The 24670-nt window shown below is 35.8% G+C and overlaps 1 protein-coding gene and 1 pseudogene across 29 annotated transcripts in view; one reads left to right on the forward strand and one right to left on the reverse strand.

Moving 5' to 3' along the window:
- The window catches only part of Zmat1 (zinc finger, matrin-type 1), a 66823-nt gene that overhangs the window by 6038 nt on the left and 36115 nt on the right, over window positions 1–24670 (reverse strand). For 7 of the 29 annotated variants that reach the window (NM_001432975.1, NM_001432974.1, NM_001432973.1 and 4 more), the window contains 4 exon segments: window positions 7570–7635; window positions 9126–9300; window positions 9383–9484; window positions 11039–11145. In NM_001432975.1, coding sequence (NP_001419904.1) covers window positions 7570–7635; window positions 9126–9300; window positions 9383–9445 — 304 coding nt within the window. In that variant the 5' untranslated portion in view covers window positions 9446–9484; window positions 11039–11145. 29 annotated transcript variants of the gene reach the window in all.
- Rpl27a-ps1 (ribosomal protein L27a, pseudogene 1) lies at window positions 10506–10950 on the forward strand (annotated as a pseudogene).

Consider the following 24670-nt stretch of genomic DNA (forward strand, 5'->3'; position numbering starts at 1 on the left):
AATAGTAGAATTAGCATCTTGGAGCCCAAGTCTTTAAATTTAATGCCCAGAATTCTTCATACTATACACTATCTGTACTTAACCATCTGCTGTCTACTTGCGCACTGTTCCTATATACACTGTATAGCAGGGACCTCAAACCTCCTAGTTCTGCAACACCCCTTTTGTTTGTTGTTAATTATTTTTCTACCCCACCAAACCCCGAAATGTCTCATAACTTTTAATTTAAGAACTGCAAACTTTCTTAACCTGTAATCATTGTAGTTCACCAGTTGTAAAAATAATTTCTGCCAATGTTAGAAAAGAGAACCAGTGAGGCCCACACATATGTTAAAAGGTGAAAGTAAAATTCTAAAATAACAGTTGCTATTTAAAATGAGTAAAATTAAAAACTATAAAAAGAAGCTATAGAACAGCTACCTAACTATTCTGCTGCTACAGTGGAATTGGAAGCAGGAGATAGACTTATTTCTAAAGCCCATCATTCTTCCATTTTTTTCTTGGTGAGAAGGAGGAGGAGGAGGAGGAGGGAGAAGGAGAGGAAGAGGAGGAGGAAAGAACAACTTGCACAGGACAAGTACATAATCAGTATTCTTTCAGACACAAGGCAATAAATTGGTATCTTACAGATTTTAAGAACAACCAGAATCACCTTCTTGTAAAGTAAACAGCAGATTAATCCCTTATAGGAAGATTATTTAATCATAATTAAGTATATTGAAGTTTGCTGAACAAGAAGTATTTCCAGAAACAAGAGACTACTTACGGGATAAAATAAAAATGGCATTGAATAGCGCGTTCACTCTTAATACCACTGATCAAAAGGTTACATTAAAACTTGAATGAATGTTTTGATAATGGTACTCAAAACATCCTTTACAGTCTTTTGGATATATGGTGTTAGGGAAATGGCTTATCTACATAAAAATATAGGTAGACTTCTACCTTACCTGCTAAATTGATCAACTCAAAATGGATTAAAGCCTTAAGTTTTAACATTGGCATAAAGGCAAATACATATATGCAGATGATGACAATTTTTGAAAAAGAGTTCATAATTTTCAAGGAGAGTAGGGAGGAGTATATACCAGGGCTTGGAGAGAAGAAAGGGAAAGGAGATATAATTACAATACAATCTAAAAAATAAACAACAGCAAAGGAAATTACTGGAAGAAAATACAAGTAAAATGCTTTAGGACACTGTAATATGTGAAGACTTTTTGGACAAAGCTCCCAAAATCTAGGAAGCAAATGCAAATGTAGACAATCAGATTCTGAATAATGTTAAAGCTCCTGAACAGCAAAGGAAACACACAACGGAGTTAACAGCAATCAAGAAATGAGTGAAAAAGTACAATATATACATCCATACATGTATATATACACACGTATAAGTATATACACATATATACATATATTTATAAATATATATGCATACATACATACATATACACAAACAGCAATCGATATCCAAATTATATAAGGAACCCCAAAAGCTCAATAACAAAAAAATTTCTAATCATTTCTCAAAAAGAGGCGACCAAATATCTAATAAGTACATAAAAATACAGAATATCACTAATCTCTAGGCAAGTGCAAACTGAAAGAACAAGGAGATTCCATCACACCCCAAGAAGTATCACTAATACAAAGAAGGGAATGCTGGTAAGGATGCGAAGACAATGTTAGTGCAAACATCAATTACAATAGCCATTCAAAATATGGAGGGTACTTAAAAATTAAGAAAACAATCCTCATTATATTCTTCTAAACACAATTTTAGTGTATATTCAAAGCAACTGAAATCAGTATGTAAGAGACATACATTCCTCTGTTTATTACATCATTATTCACAGTATGCAAGAAATGAAACAACTCAAGTGCTCATCAACTGATGAATGAATAAAACATGGTACATACAATGAAACATTACTCTGTCATAAAAATACTAAAATCCTGATAGGGGCAAGAAGATTTGGGGTATTGGTTCATTGTATAGCAATAATGGATAACAATTATATTCCATATATTTCAAAAAGCTAGGAAAAGGATTTTGAAAGATTTCATTATAAAAACCATAAATGTCTTAGGATATAAATGTGTTTGACTTGTCTTAGATATGACACAAAGTATACGTTTATGAAACATTATTTGATAGTCCCATGAGTACCCACAGCTTTAATGTTTCTGTGTCTTTGAAAACTTTGAATAAAAGATTACTTAAAAATCATCCTCTATCTCCATTTCTGGGAAGATAAGTTCAGTTTCTGGAATAAAATTGGGAATTGGTTTTTAAAACTAATACTGCAAGTGAATTATGAGAGATGCTGAAGGGAAAAGATCTCCAATTCCTTGTCTATGTATGTCTATGTCTATGTACGTCTATGTATGTATGTCTCTTTCAGCTTTGTTGTTCCATTTGTGAGTATCTAGTTTAACAAAGATTAATACTGAAGTCTATTCATTTTCTAGAAAATGGACTACTTAGGCAGTAAGTGTGGGTCTTCATAGCAACCTTTTTCTAGGAAATTGTTGCTATCTTTATTTTATAGATGTGAAAACCAAACTGGACATGGCCTTGGTCAACAGCATATATATTGAATATACCTTGGTAATATAGAATAAACAAGACTCCCAGATTTCTCTAGATTTGTGGTTTTCAAAGTTGGTTATAGAAAGTCATGTGGCAAATGTTCATGTTACCTCAGCCTGTGGCTTTTCTATACACTGATAATGTTCGTCATCTTTTTCTAGGATACTTATACAGGTCCACTGCACATGAGACAAAGGAAATCTGAGTCTCCAGGGGTGGAAAAGACCTCTTCTGATTCCAAGAAAGCTTTCTAGAGAATTTTACTATGCATTCACTATTAAAGTTCCACCTAGATTACTGTCTTCTTTGTGATTATAAAGTCTCATTAAACTTGGGAATTTATGTATTTCTTTAATATCTATAAAGGCTACTGCATAGTTTTCTGTTTAGTTCTTCCTTCGTTTCTCCACAAATTCCATCAGAATTAAGATTGAATTGTGGAAATATAGGAGTTTAGAAGGGTTGCTAGTCACATGCCAAGTGTCTAGAGACAGTTCCAGAACTACAGTATGGGTGCTTTTTACCTTAGCTTTTGGATTTCCACATACTGTTACCACCACTTTCTAGAACAATGTGTAACTCAAAGAGAGTAAGTAAAAATGCATAAACCCTTCTGAATACATAGGAAGCCTATTAACTGCCCCAGATATCAGACTTCTTGGCCTAATACTTTAATATGATCTTAAAATACATTTTGTGTGTGCATTTGATTTGTGGGTGCATTCATGTGTCATGGTATACACGTGGAGGTTACAGATCAGCTTTGGGAAGTTAGTTCTTTATTTAAACCCTGTGTGTCCCAGATATGGAAGTTAAGTTGTTAGGCTTAGCAACAGGTATCTTATATGATGACCCCTGGCCTAATGTTCTAACCCATCTCTAATTTTTCTTACATTCTCTTTATCTTTGAGACTGCTATATAGCCTATTTAGCTCGGCTAAACATATATTTGCTTTGTTTGCATCTTAAAAAAATCTTACTTTAATTTTTAATTACCATATACAAAGGTGTTTAAAAAGGCAGAAGACAGCCATACACTTCCGGTTCCCAAAGTGTTAACATGTGAAGAGATGGCAACAGAAATGTAATCAAAGTACAGAAAAGAGAAATGGAAGATTGGATCATATAGGGAATCAAGTGTACAGAAAGCATATAGGGAATTAAGCAGTTAAAGATTCAAGCATACGTGCCTAATAGATAACAGTAATCTTGACAAACACAAAGGTTTTATAATTTAAGGTGGATTTAGAGTCTTACTTCAGGTTTAGATATGCTGAGTTACAAGTAAAATTGAAGCATCTAACTGTAATATTGAAGCTAGAATTAGTAAGATAACTAAAATATATACATATATACATATATACATATATATATATATATCACTTATATATTAGTGCTCTAGTCAATCCTGTGCTTTAAGAGCTGAACTAGATTGGGAACTTAAGCAAGCAGTGATAAGGATGAAGAAAAAAGTTCAAATATGGAGAGACACTCACATAATAGCAGATGAATAGAGGCAATAACAGACAGAAAAAAGGAAAACAGTAGAATAAAGTGGCTTATTGTGTTAAGTTGCCTTTTTTCCTTTTAAAATTTGATGTATGGATGCTTTGCCTACATGCATGTCTGTGTACAACGTATATGCAGTGCCCATCCCATGGGGGTGGCAGACAGAAGGTGTTGAGTTCCCTTGGAAATGGAGTTAGAGATGGTCATGGGCTGTAATGCAGATGCTGGGAATTGAACTCAGATCGCCTGCAAGAGCAGTCATGGCTCTTAACTGCTGAGCCATCTCTACAGATACATAACTGCCTTAAAAACAAAATCAAAACAACAACAAAAAACACTGGCTCACTTGTAATATGGAATTCTGTGGTTATTGTTCTCTGAAATTCACGTTAGCTAATTTAATTTCCCTAGGAATGCTTTTTACGGTGGAGGATTTCTTTTGGTGGTTCTTATTTGAGAAAGAGTTTGGCTATGTAGTCCTGGCTGCCAAGGAATTTATTATATAGTTCAGGCTACCCTCAGACATAGAATATACAGTAATCTTCCTTCCCCTCACTCCTGAGGACTGACGTTATAGAGATGAATCACTACCTCCGGCAGAACTAGTTGTTTTTCATAATGGTCAAATGTTTACTGCTTGGCAGATAGGAGTTATGACAGGGTACATCTATTCTTTGAGCATTAGCTTCAGAGATTAGTGTGAAATGCTTTCTTCCAATAAGTAGACTAAATTATACTGATGATCCCATGATCAGACACAAACTTTAACAAAATTCTTTTTGCTTGTAAGATTTTTTGTCAACTTGGCACAAGCTAGGTTCATCTGGGATAAGGGAACCTTGACTGAGAAAACTGATCAGATTTGACTGTGGGCAAGCATATGAGGGCACTTCCTTGATATATGACAGATGTGGAAGGACCCAGCCCATCGTGGAACGTTTCAAACCTGGATAAATGGTCCTGTTTGCTATAAGGTAGCAGACTGAGCCAGCCATGGTAAACAAGCCAGTAATCAATGGTCCTTTGTGGTATCACCTTCAGTTATTGCCTCTGGGTTCCTGCCCTGAATCCCCTTCATGGTTGATTGTAAATGGTAAGCTTTTCTCCCAATGTCACTTTTGGGCATAGTGTTTATCATAGAAAGCAAACTAAGACATTCTTCTTCCCTTATTCTAGTAATCTTGACATTTCGGAGTGCTAAAATGCTATCCCCCACAGTAGCAACAATAGTTCAAATACTTCTCTCTTACACTCAGTTCAAATTTCCTCAGACATTACATATTTCATACACCCTCAGCTTACCAGTATGAAAACATATCCAACAAGTGGCACTTCAACATTTCTTCTGATGTTTACTTTTAAAATCAACTGTCATTTCTACTTAATGCCAAGCTTACTTAAATCATCATTCTTTAAAATCCTATCTATAACCATATGTCCCTACAAAATGTTTTAGTACTTTGAACCACACTCTGTAGGAAACTGAAATAGTACAGAGAAAAGCACTTGAGATGAACAGCATTAGCAGTTCTTTGATACAGACATTAAACTAAACTCCACTGAGGTATGAGCAATTCTGTGCTGGTTTTTATGTCTAGCGCTAGAAACAGAGCTGGCATTTCCTCTATGAAGGATCTTAACTGGAATGGGAGGAAAAGCACATGGTGAGGTAGTAGACACCCATGTTACAGACACACAGGAGAGTAGGTAGGAGCCTTGAGGGAAGCAAAGAGGCTTCCAGGCAGCACTGGTATATTTAAGAATGAGTATGAGTTTAGTCAGAAGCAGGAAAAACTGACAAATTTTCAAATTAGACAGTGTCATAGAAATATTTGTATTTTGAATGAAATGCTCCAATAATTAAACTGAGAATGTATTTGTGGAGACAAATGCAGTAGGGCAAACTACTTAGAAGGCCACGACTCTGTGTCTTCAAATTTTGTAAGTATGAAGCATTACAGGTCTTACTAAAGAAGTGAATTTTGAGTTAGTAGTTTTTTAAGCAGGGCTGAATTCTTTTTGCCCATATGCTCTCAAAAGATACATTGCCAGTCCACACCCCAGTCTGCCTAGCAAAGCTCTAGAAATATGTGAAGAGCTGTGGTAGTGTAGGGAGAGTAGGGATGGAGTAGGGCAGATAGTAACAATTCAGGAGGGAAGGCAATCACAACTTGGCATTTCATCAGCTTTAGAAACTGTGGTATTGGGGAGTTGACAGTTAACTATAGGTTTTTATGTTGGAAGAGAATTGATTTAAAATGGCTCTGAGGTGTCCACGTGAAATAAGATCTACCATTTTGACATGTAATCGAAAGTGTGATGGAGCGGTTATGGGAACAGAGATGGCAGGTAAAACCAGGGGAAGACACAGAATTGGGTTTGGAGAGCCAGGTCAATAATGGGACCTGGGAACACGTAAGTGTAGGCAATGAACAGACAGCTGATGCTAGCAAGCAAATGAACAGAAAGAAGAACAAGACTGAGGAACTGTGCATGAAAGGAACAGAATTTTAAGAAGTCAAGAGTAATAAACATTTTCACAAAGAGCGGAAAGTCTGTCTAGAAGGAATAAGTGAAATACAATGCCATGAGGAAGAGAAGGTAGAAGAGAGTCTATGAAAGAGCAGGAAGACACAGCAGTAGTGAGGAAGTGCTTGTATATGGTGGGGATGAAAAGCATGGTGGAAGAACAGATATACTGCTCCAGTCAAGGCCAGTCCCTATGTTGTACCTGAAGTTTTGCTACCCTTTCTTATCTCTAAGCCATCTCTGGTCATTTTTTAAAACCTTTCCACTTCTATCAATCAAGGTCATAGAAATCTATGAACTATGATGTTTCATTTCCTTTGTTTAGTGAAATATATGCATAAAACATACCTGTACTCTTTTGCAATGAAGTATTAACTAGATTATATATTTTCTTCTTTAGGGAAGAAGAAATAAGAAGTATATTACTATTTATACTACCAATAATAACTAGCTTAATGTTCCAAATGAGTATCAATATATCAGAATGATTTGAAATACTTCCTTAAAATAACATGGAACCAAAACACACATACATACTCATATATATGATTTTTGAAATTAAGAGACATAAAAGACTTTCTGTCTATCATTCTTATAAAAACAAATCAAAGTAAATGGACTTGATTATTTGAACACTATCATTTTTAAATAAAGTGGTTTATAAATAAATGAGTAGGTTTTATAAAATATAAACTTCCTATGAAAGAGGTTAAAATCCTTTTCCTATTTGCCGTTTGTATTTCAGTTTGCTGGAAGACACTTCTCTGCTCTTCAGCTATAAATGTCTTTCTAGTATCGTTTATTTTTGTCCCTACCATAATGTTATGGAATATAGCAGATTCTTTAAAGGATGAAGAAAGATCTTACAATATCTGCTTGGGTTATTTAGATCCAAAAGGATAATAGCAGAAAGGGGGGTAGTCTGTCTTTATCCCTACCTGGAGGAGGCTTCACAATAACAGACTTCAGGAAGGTTGGTGGTGCTGGAGTAGTACTGGGTTTATCTGTAGAAATAATTGTAATGAAACATTATCGCCATGTGTTCACATATTAGAACTGCATCCATTGTAGAGTATTAAAGAAATTCTCTAAAAACTACTATCTTATCTTTCCATTTTTTCAGGACAGGTTTTCTGAATAAAGGGACTTGTTATAAGGCTCTTTTGAGATATAAATGTGACCTAGTTTGTACATTAAAGACATGGGACTACAGGAATATTTTACACCGAGTATTGTTTGACCATATTCATTCAAGGGAACAATAGAAGCAGGGGAGCCATTTCAAGATGATTCTTTGCAAGTCACAGGGTAAATCAGATGGCATGAACTTCTAAGTTGATATTTTTTTGAATAACATATCGATTCTGTCTTGATTTGTGATGTCTACACCGGAATGAACTCCCAGCAATTAATAACTTGAAACCATATGTTTCTTTTTTGTCTTTTTCAATTATGTGCCTCCTTGAAGTCAATAAAATGGTTTTGGGGATTGAAGATAAGTCATTTACAAAATGAATTCTCTTGTAAGGCACAACGACTCTGTCCCTCTTCAAATCAATAGATATATGGCAATTTGAGATGGCAATTTGAGAGATCAGAATAAATAAAAACCTAATTATAGTTTAGCTTATTAACAAAAATAAATTCTAATAGTTTGTGGAGGTAATGACTTTGCTCTGGACAATATTTATATGCTATATGATATATGTCCTATGTATATGATAGATGATATGACTGCTGATTTTTTTCAGGAATAAATGCCTAATGATATAGTGTTAAGGCTCTAATGAATGCACTAAATTATTTCAGCTGATCTATCATCATTTTGTGGTAGCATGCAAGTTTTTCAAAATATGAGCCATGTTTTCCAAAATGTACTCTGCCAGTTCAGGTAATTCAGTGGGAGTTCCTTCATTTGTTCATTTGAACATTACCAGAAAGAACAAAAGAGGCCAAAGTTCTAAAATTCTCTGCACTTTTGGAATTTAGAATACTCTAATTATTTGCTGGAACTTCATATTTATGGAAATAAAACAATGTATTATCAGGATTAGAAGAGATTCAGCAATTTAGTTTGTTTCTTAAAGTTGTGGTGGTAAGTACACTATACACGAGCTAGAATACAGTAACTATCCTATAGTGAAGACGTTGATCTCAACAGACAACTGATGCTAAGTTTTAGATAAAAAATGACAAGGGGGAAACATAATAAAGAATTTAACATTTTTGATTTCTCTAGCTGTTTATTATCATTCTTTATAACATAGAGCAATCACATGCTTATATTTGGATTTAGTGAACTGAACAGAGGTCATAATAGTTCTTAAAATTCAGTTAGCCATCATTTCTGCTGACAGGGACACAGAAATACACTAAGCAGAAGAATAATCAAGTTGTCTACATTACAGTAAAAGTTTGCTCTCCAAAAACGATGGTGCAGTGTGGGAAAAAGATGTATTATGGGTCTGAGATAAAGAGATGACTAGGGTCTTACCCATCTTTGATGGGCATGCAGATGGAGACCCTCGACCACGTTCTTCCAGTAGTTGCTTCTGAGTTTGAGAATGGCTCTTTCCCACATAGTGAGACGGAGCAGCAGCTGTGGAGTCAAAGCTCATGTTGCAGAGACCAGGAAATTTGTTTCTGTTGACTTCTCCACTTGAGTACACCTATAAAAAGCACAGTTTTTTATACTTTTGAATGTTTCAAAAATGTAGGTCAGAATTATGCCACACAGTGTAGACCACTCACCTGAGAATTCCCAACATGCACGCTCACTTTCCTACCAGGCACTTCATGCTGTTCTCCGTGCATTTGAAAAGAGAACTTAACATTTTGAGCATGTATTTCACTCTGAAAAAACAAATGTAACTTTGTTTATTTAATAGCAGAGACGCCTAAAATGTGGACATCTCTGAGTGGGAGGGCAGGAGACATGAGTTTTAGCACTTTGCATTATCTTTTTCTTTTGAGACCTGGTCCTTGAACAGGCTAGGGAAATGGCATACTGCATTACAGCCTCTACCCTTGACGAAAAGAACTCTGAGAGAGTTTCACTCCTTTTAAATCTCCAAATCTCAGTTGAAATTAAAATAGAAGTGGTTCTACAAATTAAAAGTCAGTATTTTTATGTTTTTATTATGTTAGCTATATATTTAATGATTTTCATACATGTATATTCTAATTATATTACTACTATTGCTTCTTTTCTTCTCCAATGCTTGCTAATTCCCTCTTTCCAACTCACTACCTCTTCTACTTTCATGTCCCTTTCTGTGTGACACAATCATTATCATTAGCATTGCTTACATGAGGATGGATAAAGTATTTATGGGATTGTATGCACCTTATCATGGACTACATCATTGCAGAAAATCTCTCTCTTCTTCAGCAACCATTAAGTGCTAATAGATCCTCAGGGGGTGAAAAGGCCTCATGATCTCCTGCTTCTTAGCAACTGTTTATCAATAGATCTGGGGATGGTGGGGCTCATAAGCCTCTCTCACCTCAATGACAGGATGCTGGCAGCCAAATTTATAGTCTACATTTATTATAAATGAAGACTCTAGGAGTTTTATAGTATCTCTCAAACTTGCTAATACATTATATTTACTATAATAACAGCAAATACAAAGGGAGGCAGAATGGTGTGAAGAAAAGAAACTTTGCAGTCAAAATCACTGAGTTTAATCTAGATTCCCTAAATTATATGTATATGTGACTATCCTTTTCTGAGCCAATATTCTCATCTAGCTGTCAAATAGAAATGATACCATGTTTCAGGTTTTTATACTGATCAAGTAAGATGATTTATATCAAGTTGACTGCTAGACTTAAAAATGTGATTTCTCGCTCTTTCTTTCCTGCCACCGCCATGCCATTCTGACTAATGAAGACCGGGAAACTCTGGGGCCACGCGAGCCATGGCCACGGTCACATCGGTAAGCACCGCAAGCACCACGAGGCTGCGGGAATGCTGGAGGCGTGCATCACCACAGGATCAACTCTGACAAACATCATCCAGGTTACTTTGGGAAAGTTGGCATGAGGCATTACCACTTGAAGAGGAACCAGAGCTTCTGCCCAACTGTCAACCTGGATAAATTATGGACGTTGGTCAGCGAGCAGACACAGGTCAATGCAGCAAAATCAAGACTGTAGCTGCTCCCATCATTGATGTTGTTCAATCAGGCTACTACAGAGTTCTGGGGAAAGGGAAGCTCCCTAAGCAACCTGTCATCGTGAAGGCCAAATTCTTCAGCAGAAGAGCTGAGGAGAAGATGAAGGGTGTTGGAGGTGCCTGTGTTCTGGTGGCTTAAAGCCACTTCAGAGGTTAATTAAATGCAAACATTTTCCATGTTAAAAAAATGTGATTTCTCATCCTTATTCCTACTGTATTCAACCAACCTCAAAATGTGAAATCCTTTCTGATTCATGCTGTAGAACCACTCCACATGCTTTACAAAAATTATCTGTAAAATATGCAGATCGCTCTTGTCCATCACCAGTGGGATCTATCAATAAAGTGAAGAAAAAAGCTATCATATCATCTATTATATCAATGAAATTTGAATTAATCAAATTTTTATGTTTGGGGGTATGTGGTAACAGCCTTTTCCTCAAATACACCATTCAATGTGCACATAACACACACACACACACACACACACACACACACACACACAGTATAATATGACAATAATGACCAATTTAGAATGGTTAAGTCTAGGCAATAACATTCTAAAGGAATAGTTAAGTTGATACAAGTAATTTGATGAACTTCAAAAATGATTTAAGGAATAGTAATGAAAGGCTGAATGTAAAAACCCTTGATGTTTTGTTTAACAGAAGGCAATCCTAAGAAATATAAGAAAATCCTGAGGTACCTATGTAAGACTGTCATATCCTTTGAGACACAGCCCCAGTATTATCTAAAAGTCATTGTCTATGATGGTCAAATCTCTCCTACAGTTCCAAAAATACTAGGTCACTTATTTGTACACACAGATCTCACATACGTTTACCTCCAAATATATAAAGTAATGTTCATCTACTACATTCAAGAAATTTATGCTGTAGTGTATTGTCTGTAATAAATAGTGCATACCAATAGTTTTATATCTACACTTTAGTTCCAAACTTCTATCTAATGTCCTTAATAGCTCTACTGTATTCTGCTGCCAATGTTTTTTGGTTTATCTATAGGTTATTAATCAAAATCAACAAACTTTTGCTTCTTATTTGGCTAAATGAGTAAGTTTGTATAACAAATACTTTTATGGGTGATAAACTAAATATATAAAAGTTTTATTAAAATACAATATTCCCAATTTCTAACAATGTTAACATGATATACGTACATATACACATAGAAAGTTACAGAATTATATAAATTTATATCATATAATAGTTACAGAATGATATAGATACAGAAAGTTACAGAATGATATAAATTTATATATTTATATTATAAAATTATAATTATATAAATATAATAATAGTATAAAATAATGATCAAATTTAAACATATTTATGTCTTGAAAGTGAGGGCAGACAAGAGATGAATAATTAACATTTTACTCCCTATAGCTTTTGTTTTATAAAAAGCATGTAGAACTTTCTATATATGGTGAGGATAGATATCAGCACAATGGTAGGGCCTCAATTCAAATAATTATCCACTCATAAAATACCTTTGTAGGAATTGAGGAAATCGGCCTGTAGATTACAGTACCTGGGTGAATTTCAGAAATAAAGAATATTGAATAGTATAATATGGAAACTTTTGTTTAACCTGTATCATTCCTTCTCAAATCCTAGATGGTACAGAATAAAGAAAGGTATTTAATGTGTAAGTGAAGAAGCAGGTAATAAAAATCGTGTTTTACTTTCAACCCTAATAGTGGGCACACTTTGTTAAAAGCTATCACCCTGCAGGCTCCACAATGCTCCAGACTTCAGGTGGCTGTCTCCAGATTGGGTCTCTAAGCCAGCTCTGGAAACTGTCTGGATCCTGGTAGCTCAGGCTTTTGGGATGTGCAATAATTTTAGTTCCCCTTAGCACCAGACTGACACCAACAATCTTGAGTTTTAGGCTAGCCTAACAACCATGGTGATTCCTCTAAGTCCTGGTCCATCAAGCTACCTTACATCGGCCTCCAACCTCTAAGCCAGCCCTTTTGGATACAAACTACAGACATATATGTGTGGACAGAAAGTTTAGTTTGCCACAGTCCCAAATAGGGACTTATACCCATAGGGTAATATCTGCATGGTCACCCTCCATGCTATAATATGCAGTCATGCTTTAGAAGATTAATGTTTGGGTGTGTGGCGCTAGTTCTTTGTGCTGGGCATCTCCCCACAGACCTACCAGCATCACTTTTGTATAAACAGTACCCAGGCTGGCCACTGGAGCTCCAAGACCTAGACTAAGCCCTTATTTACTTATTCAGTTCCCAGAAACTGAAATTCCCAGACTTTAGGCTGGTCAGTGCAAGTCCAAAATCCAGGCTCTAGGTCCATCCCCAAATAACTGACCAGTAAGTCCACTGGATTCAGAGTTCAGGACAACCCTGAGAACTTGGGTATGCCCATTAGCTGACCTATGCAGAAAAGCCTGTGCAGGGACATTAGCAGTGAGCCTTTTTGAGGATCACGTCATGCAGCCTGTCACAAATTTTTGGGCAGGCATTCCTTCAGTGGCAAAGTAACGTTACTGAAGGAAAATTTCTTGAAGAAGAAACAGTCATTCCCCATATGGGAGCTTCTCCCACTCTTGAGAGTTGTCACTCTTCCTTAATAAATCAATCGATGTTTACTCCATTATATATTTTCCTTTAAAATACTACTGCTAAGACTTGCTGTCTTCAACTTACTTCCTCAAATGAGATTTGTTCTATTTTTGTTTATCAAATGGTATAATATACCCAGGTTTAAAATCTCAGCTATTCTTTCCACTGATTCCTAACAATTCTGACATGATATTTTTCCCATCTATGTCTTTGTTTGATTTCCCTATACCAATATTTAGTTCATTCCCTTTGTAGAGTTCAACATGATTTAGCTTTACTAATACTAATTATGCTTAGCTTCATGTTACATATTTTAAAAGGAAGAAGAAAAAGATTAATATAATTCAGGATCTTTTTGTCTTAAACCCTTAGACCATAACACAAATGTATATAGTCATTAGTCCTTTGTACATTCTGAGTCAGGAAACTAGCAGCAAGTGAAACTGAAATAAACTTCCATGTTTTCTTTGGTGAAGCTGGTACATAAACCTTTGTTTTACCTTGATGCTTTCATATACAGTTGTTCAACATGTTGGAAATGACTAGTTCCTAACTCTAAGGAAAGTACAATTTAACAAGATAAGGTGTATATGGACAAGCTATAATCCTCAGACCAAAATGTTTCAGGTGATAAAAGATATAAGAAGGTACAGTAAATCTTGCAGAGGGAACTGGGATTAAACTTATCTATAGATAACAAGCTTAAATTACATGTAAACAATGGAATCTCACTAAGCTATAAATAAAAATAATAATAATATTGAAACCGAATAATGACAAGTGACAATAGGGCATTTAAATTTATACTAGAGAGAAATGTGTAACTTAACATGGATATCTCAATTAGTTGTAGATGTCAGTTGTAGGCTTGAGGCTTGAACCAAAAGTGGCTATAGATATATAAACGAAAGGTTCATCTCTCAAAAGCAAAGGGCATTAAAGGCTGAGTTTAGCATTTGTTATCAACATGGTAGCCATTTATATCTAATACAGTTAAGCTTAAGTGAGCCTGCTCCTGATAAGAGGTGGAGATTCAACCTTACCATGTACAGTTATACCACTGGCAAATTCTCTTTATTAGTATGCCATGCAAGTGTTGAAGTCCTGAATTTAGTGTATACAAACTGAAATACATGAAAATGAGAAATTATAAAAGATGAGTGATAATCCAATCTTGAAGTGCTGGGTTCAAAGTTATGTACCACCACCACCCAGTTATATATCTAATTTTTTATTAAAGACCCACGTAAAATCATTAATTTTCCTCTATTTAATATAGAATTAAATCCAACTGCCCTAATGAATCCTGTCATTATTTGTTCCAATCTAAGTTTTCCGTTATTATTTACCTGAAATACTTTTATTCTATAATGCGGTATATTTAATTATGTATATACATATATGACATGAAAGCTAAAGGTAGACCATGAGGAGGAAAGAAGGGGTCTAAAGGGGATAGATAATAGGAAGAGAATAAAAGAGATTAATGGGGCAAAGAACTACAAATATTAAATATATATTTAGCAGAAAGAAAGGTAGAAAGAGAAAAGAAAACCTAAGGGCAAAGAGAGGAGAAGAGTAGGGAAGTATGAATAAATCCCAACAATTATGTTTGTATTAAGATGTCATGAAGAGTTGCATTATTTGTACTCTAAATAAAAATTACCGATATCAATAAAAGGTCAAACAAAAAGATACTTAGTGTTTACTTTATATAAATAGCAAGTTGTCTTAATCAATTCAAATGTAATTGAATGTCAAATTTTCAGGAACACAGTTTAATGCAGCACTATTCTTATTCAGGGTTTCAAGGTTGGGAATGGGACTCATCTGGCAGTGCATAATGTCCTGGGTTCAATCCTAAGCACTGCATAAACTGGGAATTGAGGTAAAAACCTATAATCTTAGCACTTAGAAAGTAGAGAGATATTAAGAAGTAGCACCAAAATCCATACCTAAAATTTTTGATTCAGTAGTTCTGGGGTAGGGCTCAAGCTAGGAATTGCTCACCGATTCTGTAATACCGCCGATGGTGCTGGTACAAGAACAATACTTTGAATACTTCTTAGAGCTTCCACTAGATCAACTTTGATTTCCTAACACACAGTAAGTATAAATCCCCCTTTGTCCTGTATAAAATTCCTTCAATATTTACAATTATAATGTTTTTCTTTTCCTTTCTCTTTATTTCTTTGTGAATTAATTATAGTTCTTTCACGTGGTATGTAGCTTAACCACAAATCTCCTTAACGATGTCATAATGACCAGTAAAAGAGACCATTCTTTTGTTGCTGTTTTTCTGTTTTGAGAAGGCATCTCATTATGTAACTCAGGCTGGTCTTGGCCTTATACCCTTGGCCCCCTAAGTGCTGTTATTACATGAGAGACCACTGCATTCTGCTCCATATTCTTTTTGCTAATTCTGAAAAAAATAAAATTTAACATTGTGATCATTTTAAATATATGGTTCAAGCATGTAGTGTTATGTATACGTAATCCCTTATTTTGAATACATCTCGTCTTCTGTTAATGTAGCCCAAGAAAATGTCACACCATATTGCTGACTCACACTTCTGCTGATGTCTGACAAATACATGGTTTTATTCCACCTGGAGTTGACTAGACTGTATTCCTCAAAAACACATTTATATGGGCAAAAATACTTCTGGACTCTAAAACAGATCCAATATAAATTTATATTCCATTTACATTTTGCCTTGCTATATTCAACTAATCACTTCAGCCTTTTAAAATCTCTTTTGGGTTGGGGAGATGGTACACTTGGCAATGGTGCTTGCTTCCAGGTCTAAAGATTCCCAGAGAATCCATATGGTGGAATGACAGAACTTATTTCTATTGGTTGTTCTCTGACTACCATTCTCATGCTGTGGCATATGTCAACATGAACCATTTTCCCCCAAATTAAAAGCAATGTTTTTAAGTTTTAAATTTATTATCAGGATGATTGTGGAAGTTGGGAGTTTTACTGAGAACAAATTTATTGTTTCTTAGGGACCATTCTATGCGATACAGTTTTCTTTCAAGCCGCATGCCCCCTACATTCATCATGAATGGGAATATATCTATTCAAAAGTGAAGCTCAGAGAGATTAGTGATCTTCTCAAAGTCACATATCTATCATGGTTTAGAGCCAGGATTCAAATCTAATTGTGCCCAAGACTTCCCCCGAGAGCTAGTTCTTAAAAAGGTTGCAGTGTGATTGCAACCCCATAGGAAGAACAATATCAAACCAACCATACCCTTCAGAGCCCTCAGGGACTAAAACACCAACCAAAGAATACACATGGATGGGTCCAGGGCTCCAGATACATATGTAGCAGAGCATGGCCTTATCTGGCATCAGTAGGAGAGGAGGTCCTTGGACCTGTGAAGGCTTGATGCCCCAGTGTAGGGGAATGCTAGGGCAATGAGGCAGGAGTGGGTGGGTGGGTGGGGGAGCACCCTCATAGAAGCAGGGGGAAAGGGAATGGGATAAGGTGTTTGCAGAGGGGAATCCAGAAAGGGGGACGTTTGAAATGTAAATAAAATAAACAATTAAAAAATGTTGTAGTGTTGAATGGCAGACTTCTTCTTTAGGCTGGACATTTGTAAGAAACAAATGTATCCTGGAAGAGAAGCTATTTTGGCTGAAGCTATTGGCATGTGAGAGCTGCTGGGAGAGGGAGAGCCAATTTGCTTGATGTGACCCAAGTGACTAGAACTGCCTAGTAGAAAAGACTTCTTTCAAAGAACTAGCTCCCAGAGAACTCTTGAGCCCATAAACTAAGGTATTTGTCAAAGAACTGGGATTTAGAACTGAGGCAAAGCTGAAGGAACCTGAGGCATGCATATCTCCCTTTCTTTCCCCTTTTTATACTCTTCCCATTTTCTTCTTCCTTATTAATATAGAAAATGCACCTTATATTGATTGGTGGGTAAATATGAAATTAAAAAGCTACCTAATTTCAAATGAAATGAGTTATAAAAAGCATCAGACCGGGGCTGGAGAGATGGTTCATTGATTAAGAGCACTGCCTGCTCTTCCAGAGATCCCGAGTTCAAGTCCCACGACCCACATGATTCATGAGCACCAATAAAGGGATCTGATGCCTTCTTCTAGCATGTATATGTACATGCAGCAGAGCACACATACATAAAAAATGTTAAAATACAAACTAAAAAAACGAGCTCAGACCAAGAGAAACATCGCAGGTTTCTTTCTGCTACCATGTAGTTACTTGTTTACAAGGCTAACCTTTCAGATTTCAATTTCTAAAATTTATTTTGTACTTGACTTTACTTGATAAACTTTTTTTTTTGATGGCATAAAGTCACTGATCCTCTCTTGCACGGTTAGGAGGATTATTTGAAATGAAACAGAAGTTTTGTGACAAAGTATAAAAGGTATTCAATAAGAAAGTTCATTCGATGTAATGAATTTATGCTTAAGTGTGGCTTCAGTCTTTGGTTGGAGAACAAAAATGTTTTACCGGGGTCTGGTAGCTCAAGCCTTTAATCCCAGTGCTGAGGAGGCAGGTACATTTCTGTGAGATTGAGGCTAACCTGATCTACAGAGAGGGTTCGAGGTCAGCCAGAGAAGCACAGTAAGACCCCCACCTTAAGAAGATGTTTTACTGTTTTATTTTCTTCTTACATGGAAGGTTTATGTAATTTGAGAAAATATTACTTTCATAATTAACTTGCAATGAGTTTAAGGACTTTGATCTGTAGTGCTAGGTAAAAGGAAAAAAAATAAAAATGCTATGTTAGTAGAAGAATTTATAACCTTGAATAAATCATTTAACTATTCTACACTATTTTCCATTAAACAATATAGAAATATATTGTATAATTTTTAAGTCCCAAGATCTGAAAAATACAAAAGATGTTTATTTCACAATGTTCACACATGTTATATACTCAATAAAAGTATGATTATGAACTCATCTAGAAGCTTTGAAATTTTTATTTACTAGTAGATGTAATCATCCTAGTTCAGTTCAGTGTTACTTAAGAGATCATCTATCCCAGAATTTTCGACCTTGAGACTATAGTCACTTTGGGTCACATAACATTGTAGAAAGTCTATCGTAAGCACTGCAGGCATGTGGCAGTATCTCTGGCTTCTGACCAGTAAGCTAAGGCTAGCATTCTCTAGTATGAAAACCAAAGATGTCTGAAAACATTGCCAAATGTTCTTTGTGGGCTAAAAGCACCTCAAGTTTAGAACTAATCCAACTTATAACTTTACTTCATAAAAGAAACAGCTAGAGATCATAGAAGAAATAGAAGATTGGGAAAGCTAAAATTTTAAACTTGTGATTGTAAATTTATGTGGATTTGGTTAAAAAATAATTGCAGCACTCTAGGGAAAGACAATAGTAATAGCAGAGAAATGCTCTTAGGTGATTTATAATTATGAATGTTAGTACTGGCAATATTCTATACTTAGGATTTACTGGAATCTCCCATATTGATTCAAATATTCACTCAGTTTACAATGTAATATATGCTTTAATGAAATAAAAATTCACTCAACAAAAAATTATTTTTTCTGTTGGATTTTGCCTTTTGCAAACAGCTAAGCTGTCATGTTAGAGTAAAATAACTACCTACTGAATCAAAAAATAATGTAGCTGTATGTGAAATCTAAACAACTATATTTGAAACTTTCTCCACATACTAAATACCAGGAAATGTAAGATGAAATACGTTTTTGTAACAAAAAGTTGACACTTACGGCAGAAGTCAGAAAAGAATAATGGTTTTGCTCCAATTTCACTTATGGAATTATATACCATAGAGTATTTCTGAAGAAAGGAAATGGAAGGTTATCCTATTTCTTCAGTTCTGGAAATGAGAATTTTCTTTGTTTACTGTAATGAAATGTTCTTTGGTTAGTCTGATAAATTGAAACTTATGCAAACTAGGTGATTCTAGATATAATTGGCTATATATAATAAAATAAATCTTGTATTTCTCAAATGACAATTTGCTTTGCTGTACAAAATATCCAAATTTTATCCTTAGGATAACCCAGATGTTTATAAAATTACTTAATATTAGCTATTTTAATGCTTTGCTGAATTGTGAGTTTCAGTCTAAGTGATCTTGATGTAAAGAAATACAGCATTGTAAAAAGCATATATATTATACTTTGATAGTGACAAAAGTAGAGAAAAATCCCAAAAGAATGAACTCAGTACTACTATATACACAAATCTCATTGTTATTCACAGAAAATCTGTGAAATATTAATTTTGCTTTTGCAAAGACATATGTGCTATATTTTCTGTGAATAGACTTTTAGAGAGAATTTTCCTCAAGCATTCTTCATTAAATAGGATTTTTGGCAAGAGTTAACTTGACTTTTGTATTCCTTTTATAGCATCGTAATCATAGGAAAAAATGAGCAGAGCATAGTCCTGGGGTAGAAGAAAATGAGCAGCCATGCTGTACCATTGTTAACACTCTTTTCTCTCTAGTGCCACATTCCATTTAAAGAGTACTCAGAAATATCAACTTTACTAGTACTGTGCATATGTACATGTTAGCATGACAAATTATTACAGCTCTAGTGCTATTTTGCATCTTTAGTTTTAAGGTGATTACAATAGCTTCTGGCTTATGAGTTTGACAGGTTCTTGAAATTTTATGAGGTCATCACAGTCAGTGCAGGGGTTTCCATGGTACCTCAACAACAACAAAATAAAGCAGAATTAAAATGATTGGGAATACAGTATTTATGATGAATATTTGTGTCTTCTTCAGGCACCTCGAGCATCTGACCATTGTAACGATAAGTATTTGTGGTAGGAACCTCGGCAGTCATGCTGATAGATCCAGAAATAGAGCTAAGGCCTGTATAAATTTAATTTCTATGATCCCATGACAGCTGCTTTATATCAGACAGTCACTACATATATGCTACTCATGCCAACAGTTTAATACATGTGAATGTGAATGAATGTGAAAGATTGTTTCGGATGGAAAATATTATGGCTCTATCCTAGCACATATGAAATGTATAAGTAGGCTAAGAATAGGATTAGTGATTTTTTTTACATATTGATATAATTCAGGGGGCCCAAACATAATAAAATAGGTCGTTTGTCTCACTCGAGACATCTCCAATGTGCCAAATGTGGGAACCAGAATTTTAATTGTTTACTAATTATTTTGACAGATATGAATATTAGACTCACAATATAATGTGCTTTTTTAGTACTAAGATACCACAGAAGCAGATTCATAAGGAACAATGAATGGTACTGAAAGTTCAGGAGTCTGACCAGTTATGTTTAAAACTACACTTTGCCACTTTTTTATTTGTGTTATAATTTTACTATCAATACTACCAAGCTTTTGACCCCCTTTTTCCTTAGGCATCTGTATGTACACTGGTGTGTGTGTCTGTGCATATGGAGGCCAGACACCTCTGGTGTCTTCCTCAGGAATGCCATCCACGTCCTTTGAGACATGGACTTTCACTGACCTGGAGCTCACCTATTAGGATAGACTGGCTGGCTAGCGAGCCTCAGTTGTCCTCCTGCATCGGCCTTTCCAATGCTGGGATCACAATTGTGCACCACCATAGATGGTTTTACATGGGTTTTGAGGGATAGAACTCAGATTCTTATGCTTTTGAATCAAACAGCAAATTATCTATGTTCACAGACCATTATTGAGTTCTTTGCAGAGCTATATGAGACTTATTTATTATTTTTACTTGGTTTTGTATGTATGTGCATAAACATATGCCATGTGCATGCATTAGTAGGCATAATATCCTCTGGAATTGTAGTTACAGACACTAATAAGTCACCTGATGTGGGCACTGGGAACTAAACTAGAGTCCTCTGGAAGAACAGTAAGTGCCCTTAACCATTGAGTCATCTGCCCAAGCCCATTACAGATATTTCTAATTCATCTGTAGGTTCTTAGCACTAGCCAGTATGGTTCACACACGCTGGCATTCAGTGATTACTTAGTAAATGAAGGAAAGGCCATTAACTAGGTTTTCTGATGGAGGACTTAATGACATATGACCCAAAGTTTTACTGAACAATAGGGAGACAAAGGAAAGTGGTTTGTAATTGCTATGGGAAAGGTAATTGCCATAGGAACCATTTAACAAACAAATTGAAATGTATAATGTTTTCCCATCTAAATTACGAATATTTAAAAGGGAAAAACAAATATGCAAGGGATGTTAACTACAAATATATGTAGAGTCACTCCTGGATCAGAATTCACTTTGTCATAAATAGTTTTGAAAAACTTCACCTAATGAAATATAGCATGTCCTAAAACACCACTCAGCTCCCCTTACCCATGAATTCTTCATGTGTTTGTCCTTTTGCCTATTACTTAGCATTTCTTTTGCTTAAGTTTATTGTTCAATATTCCAGTAGAATTTCTTAAAAATTTTAACATCCCCTATATGACAATTTTTATGTCTACTGACATTTGCTCGTCTTTGTGAAGGTTGGCTACAAATTGTAAATGGGCCAGCAAATTTTTTTCAAACCAGTTTTAATGATTTTATCAGGAGTGATCTTGTAATAATGGTGACCCCGACAATACTCTGACATATTTCAGAGCTGTATCTTAATTAGAATTTAGAAAAATAAAAATGCATTAGCACACAACTAAGCAAGACTTTTTCCTTGTCTTTTATACATTGTTGCTAGAAAATAGTGTTTTATAGATATCTAACAAAATTCTGAGGACTAACAGTGTTTGAATATTACAATGTGTTAAACATCTACCATTTTTAAATGAAAATGTAAGGTGTTTTTAGTTTGGACTGCAGAGTTTATGAAGAATATTTAACTAAAATGAAAGGGCAGACAATCTGAGATTACAGTTACATTTCTTTGTTTATATTCTAGAATTTCTCAACAGTATTTCAACACAGACGTCACTATTCAATGAGTGTGAAGTGGTAACTATCGTCAAGGTTTCTCATGATTTATGAGTTATTATTTTTGTATACAGCCACCACATTCTACCAAAAGAAATAACAATGTAAACTTCAAAATCATCAATCATATTTTCACATCAGGAATTAATTTCAGAGTTTGTCTTCTCTAAGTCCCTTACTTAGACATGAAAGCCCAAATCAAAGAAATTTGGGACCAATTCAGGATCACAAAGTCTAGTAGTTTTATGAACATCATAATCTGTATTTACTGTGCCAGACTCCAGATATTGTTTTGACTTTATTAAATTCTTTTTTTCTTCATTTTGTTTGAGTCCACATTTGCCACAGTGTGTGTGTGTGTGTGTGTGTGTGTGTGTGTGTGTGTGTGTGTGTGTGTCAGAGGACAACTTGCAGGAGTTAGTTCTCTCCTTTCACCATGTGGGCTCCTGGAAATAAACTCCAGTTCTGAAGCTTGGCACAGTCTCCTTTTCCTACTGTGCAGTCACCCAGGCCCCTGAAATGCTCTCTCTTACAGTGCTTTTCTTATTTGCATATATTCAAAAATACTGTAACCAAAGAAGTTACATCATGAGGCAAAAAGGCATTTTGCTATGAAACACTGTCTCTAAACTTTACTATGAACTGCTCTGAGCCAAAATTGTTCCATGCCTACAAAACCACTCTAACCTATTTGCTGGCTATGGACAAAGTTTGTTATATAAATTAAAAGCTAGGAGTGGTGGCACAAACCTGTAGTCCCAGCATTCAGGAAGTGGAGACTGGAGGATCAATTCACTGCTAGTTTGAGGCAAGTGTGAAGTACACAGACCATGTTTCAATATGAAACAAAAAAAAAAAAGAAAGAAAGAAAGAAAAGAAAAAGGAAAAGGGAAAAAACAGCCACAAAGTCCCCTTGAAAATATAAAAGCCGAGGAGTTTCCAAACCGTGGGATAATTCATGGCTGATTGAAGACATTACTCTTTCAAAAATTGTCTTCAGTTAGACTGTTAATAAAGCATGATCATATCACAGTGGAGTCCCAATTTCCATATTTAGTAGATGACACTAATATAATGTGCCCATTGCAAATATTATGGGGGATTTTAAAAACTTGTTTTGCCATTCCACCAAAGTGAAAGACGTGAAATATTATAGAATTGCACACAAGGATATATAATTTATAAATTGGAAATTATTTTATGAGGTTAATTTTAATGAGTGTCTTTTTCTGTTTTTACATTCACAATCTTTCACTTCGGATGCCCATGAGCAAGATAAGGTAACCCAGAAAATATTTTACAGTAATTATTAAATCTGAGCGCTTCTGCAGCAGAATCAGTCTTAACCATTTAAGAACATCTCCAAAACTGCTTTAAAACACATTGCAATGGCAAATTTCACAGTCTAATAGGAGGCTGCTCACAGATACATAATAGCCTGTGTGAAAGGTCGCTTCTATTCAAACAGTCAAGAGATAGCTCTCCATGTTTGGCATAGTAAGTGTTGGCAGATACGACAACACTTACTTGAACCCAAACACTGTTAAAGATGGGCCCTTAAACCCTGTTTTGCTAGGTCATAACCTCAAATACCAAAGAAAATTCTCCAAATGGTTTCTGAAATCTGTGCTTCTGCCAAACACTGTTTCTGTTCAGTACAGGCCTCATTGCTGGAGAGGAACCTATGACCCTACCATCCAACAAATTCTACTTGAAAGCTAAAGTACACAAGCTAACCTGCCCAAATTGCTAACTCCATCTCACTGCCGACTTTCTTCACTGGCTTTCTACATTGCAATATGTTGAATCTCGCCAACGAGAGATGGGTGGGGGGTGGGGGGTGGGTTCCTGTTAAATTTCTAATAGCTCCTCTTTGCTCCTGCTTGCCATCCCCTGGCCCTTGAGATCCACAGCACTTCTGCTCTGCCTCCTATTCCCAGCACCTCAGCATCCTACTTCACACTCAAGCGTCTAAGACAAAAATGATGTTTATTTTTTTTCCCTTCAAACTCCTGCCTTAAGAGTATCTGCCATTTCTCTGCCTGAGGGCCTTGGGGGAAGGGGAGGTTAGGGATGCCCTTGCAGCTTCAGTCCTTCTGACACTCTAGGGCCTAAAAAGGGAGGGGGTGAGGTGGGGTAGGGTGGGGTGGGACAGGACCAAGCCCAGCGGAGTAGGGCGGGACGGGGCGGGGCGAGCTTGGCCTTTACTGCGCCACAGCAGGTGGGGGGTGGGGCGGTGTCGAACCGCGCCCAGCCCGGATTTCGGGCCGGCTGCAGACTGGCGGCGAAGGCGAACAGGCCACCTTCGCGTCCCGGGAC

This window comes from Rattus norvegicus, chromosome X (genome assembly GCF_021556685.1).
Source record: "Rattus norvegicus strain SHRSP/BbbUtx chromosome X, alternate assembly SHRSP_T2T, whole genome shotgun sequence".
NCBI classification, from domain to species: Eukaryota; Metazoa; Chordata; class Mammalia; order Rodentia; family Muridae; genus Rattus; species Rattus norvegicus.